Source organism: Oculina patagonica, chromosome 11 (genome assembly GCF_052425735.1).
Source record: "Oculina patagonica isolate OP01 chromosome 11, crgOcupat, whole genome shotgun sequence".
NCBI classification, from domain to species: Eukaryota; Metazoa; Cnidaria; class Anthozoa; order Scleractinia; family Oculinidae; genus Oculina; species Oculina patagonica.
Genome location: NC_135768.1, coordinates 6,676,506 through 6,679,263, shown reverse-complemented (window position 1 = coordinate 6,679,263; position 2,758 = coordinate 6,676,506). Strand labels below are relative to the sequence as shown.

Genomic DNA, 2,758 nt, shown 5'->3' with positions numbered 1-2,758 from the left:
TTTTCAAGTTCTGCCCTTGTGGCCTGGAAAACAGCTGAAAAACTTACAACGGCTCCCATCTTCCTTCTACACAATTTGCTTTATATCTTCATCTTGATGTTCTAAATGTATTTCGTGTACAAGCAAGAGAACTTTGCCAAATTTAGCACTTTTTACTGAAAAGCAGAAAAATCTCCGTGACAGTACCCCTTTAAGATTGCGCATAAAAACTGAAACTAAATTTACAACTTTAAAAGTAACGTCCAGTGAGTTCCATACGCTAACTATTCTTTAATAAAAAGTTATCTGGCCACTAGAAGTTCAGTTTTAAGAGTGGGAAGTTCAGTTCATGTCCAAGTAAATGCTCAGCAAGGCCCTAGCGAGGTCTCCATTACCGCAAAAATGATCTTTTCCTATATTTAGTTCACGACTTTTGGGAACAAAAAAGTTTAACTAAATGTTGTAAACATCGAAGCCTGGGCCAAGTAGTAAAAGGTTCGGGTAAAGATGGGGAGTTACTGGAACTTCAATGCTTCGCCAGATGTCCGATTCCTTTGTTCTCTCGTTGTATATTATCATCTGTCTTTTGTCGACGTCGAGAAAAACAACCAACGCATCGCCGTGTTGTATAGATTTCATAGGACTCGGAACAGGATCGTGACCAGCGACAAGATGTTGCCCATTCCGCCAGCACCAAGCTGAGCAGCTAATATCGGTACGATGCACAACTCCTATTTCTTGATACTCGTAATTCTGCGATGGACCTGGTCTTAGCACTTTTATTCTCCACGAGTGCTGTCCGTTTTCAAGCACGCAATCGCTTAAGTATGTGTAATCCCGAATGCCAAAGTTTTGGAACCAGTAGCACCAAGACCTGAGGTAGAATGCTGGCAGTACGTTCCAAGAAAATGGGCTACCGTGGATTTCGCCTCCACTTATTTTTTCGCTGTAAACTGAAATCTTGTAGATGCCACTGCGGCTAGGCTGGTAACGAAAACTGTGAGTTCCATCTGCGTTATTTTTTATTGATGGAGAAAAGGGGGTATCAGCGTTAGGTGCTAAGATTTTTACCTTGAAATTACCAAAGAGGTTGCGCAGGTGGAGACCACGGGCACTGTTTCGGGTGATGATAAATTCACACGTTTGGAGAGCTCTTCCCGTGTATAGAACTCCAGGTTCTCCTCTACGTATGCTCAAAGAACATTCTCCACGTGAAGTTATCTTTCCTATTTCTTCCACCTTTTCTTCGTCAACGACAGATGTCTTTTTTTCAAGTTCATACTCAACTTTTTCACAAGGTGTGAACTGTTCTGCCACTGATTGCAGCTCGGTTAAGTTATTCGTGATTGCATTCTTTGTGCGTAGAAATTCAACCTTATTTGTACCTTCAAGAAGCTGCTTAGCAACCTCAAAATTGTTCAAAGACAACAAAAGAGATTCCTTCTGCTCCCGCAGTTTGTTGACCTGAACCAAAGTCATCTCACTAAGATCTTGCTTCAAACGTTGCCCCTTTTGCCCTAGCGGCGCAATGTGTTCATTGATCAAGGCATCAATCTGCTGACTGACAGTCAAAGCGTTGTTTCTTACTTTTTCCTCTTCGCGTTCCAAAGCAGCAGCTTCTGCTTTAAGAGCGGAGACTTTCGGTTTTGACTCCTTTACCAAGTTTGTGATCTTTCTCTTCTCATGAGGAAATGCCTCGTTGACGAATTCGAATCTATACGAGTGGTCGCGGTGATCGATCTCTGTACAGGCATGGCAAATGGGCTGACCAGACAGCTGGCAATAAAGTTCCAATATGTCTTCCTGATGCTTTTCGCAATGAGGGATTGTGGTCGACTGTGTATCAGTATTTACTGACATAAGGTTATTGATCAGGAAGTTGGACCGGAGATCCGCGACGCCACCCCGTAGAAGCTGGCAGAGCACAAAGAGAACATTCACGTAATTCTACAATCAAATAACATAGAGGGAAAATACCTAATGCTGATTGGCTGAACAGAAGGCATTTTTCTTAGAACGATTAATTAATCTCGATTAATCTCGAACGGATTCGAACGGAACGGAAGATTATTGTTTACTAAACGAAAGACTTCCGATGATTCCCCGAAGATGACCAGAAGACCTCCATTTTACTAAGGGATCGTTTAATTTTTATGGGGTAGGCGTAACTGGTGGGATCTGATGGGGGGGGGGGGGAGGCCAAAAAATATGGCTTTAAAGGGGGAGGACATCCGAAAAAAATACTGCGTAAGGGGGGGTCACTCAATAGAATTACCTTAAGTGTTGTATGATGGCATTTATAAGAAGGGCAAAATTTCTACCAGAATGCCTAAAATAGCATTACTGAGGCTCTGAAAATTACAATTTTCCGGGGTAGAGCATGCCCCTTCAACCCCCTCTGTTGTTATATTTTCCGAGCTGCATAAACTCAATCCCACCAACTTCTTGGTTGGAAACACAGTTTACCCCCACTAACAATCGCGTCCCATCAATAAACAATTATTCAATGCACTTGCAATATTTATCACTTTGAACTGCAATTTTGAGTTTAGCTTGGTATGTTTTAACTTTACTTTGTCATTTTATTGGGGGTGGGGGATCATATAAAAAAAATTAGGATTGCAGTAGGGGTTGGGGGGGGGCAGAGTATAAATTTCTGACAAAGAGAGGGTCATTATACATGACAGGCACTGTCTATCAAATCTCACCCCTCCCCCAACCAACCCACAAAAAATGAATGGTCCCTGAAGCACTTTGTACTTACTATTTGAAACCACTC

At 42.2% G+C, this 2,758-nt stretch overlaps 1 protein-coding gene across 1 annotated transcript; it reads right to left on the bottom strand.

Moving 5' to 3' along the window:
• Nucleotides 1-423: 423 nt before the first annotated feature.
• Nucleotides 424-1,941, bottom strand: LOC144630036 (E3 ubiquitin-protein ligase TRIM71-like). The gene has a single exon (XM_078488314.1). It carries the CDS (start codon nucleotides 1,837-1,839, stop codon nucleotides 433-435), a length of 1,407 nt encoding a protein of 468 aa, XP_078344440.1. The 5' UTR covers nucleotides 1,840-1,941; the 3' UTR covers nucleotides 424-432.
• Between the last annotated feature and the right edge of the window lie 817 nt (nucleotides 1,942-2,758).

Bases quoted from the DNA above. Each gene is read 5' to 3' on its own strand.
- LOC144630036 (XM_078488314.1), bottom strand. From the start codon at position 1,839: ATGTCAGTAAATACTGATACACAGTCGACCACAATCCCTCATTGCGAA.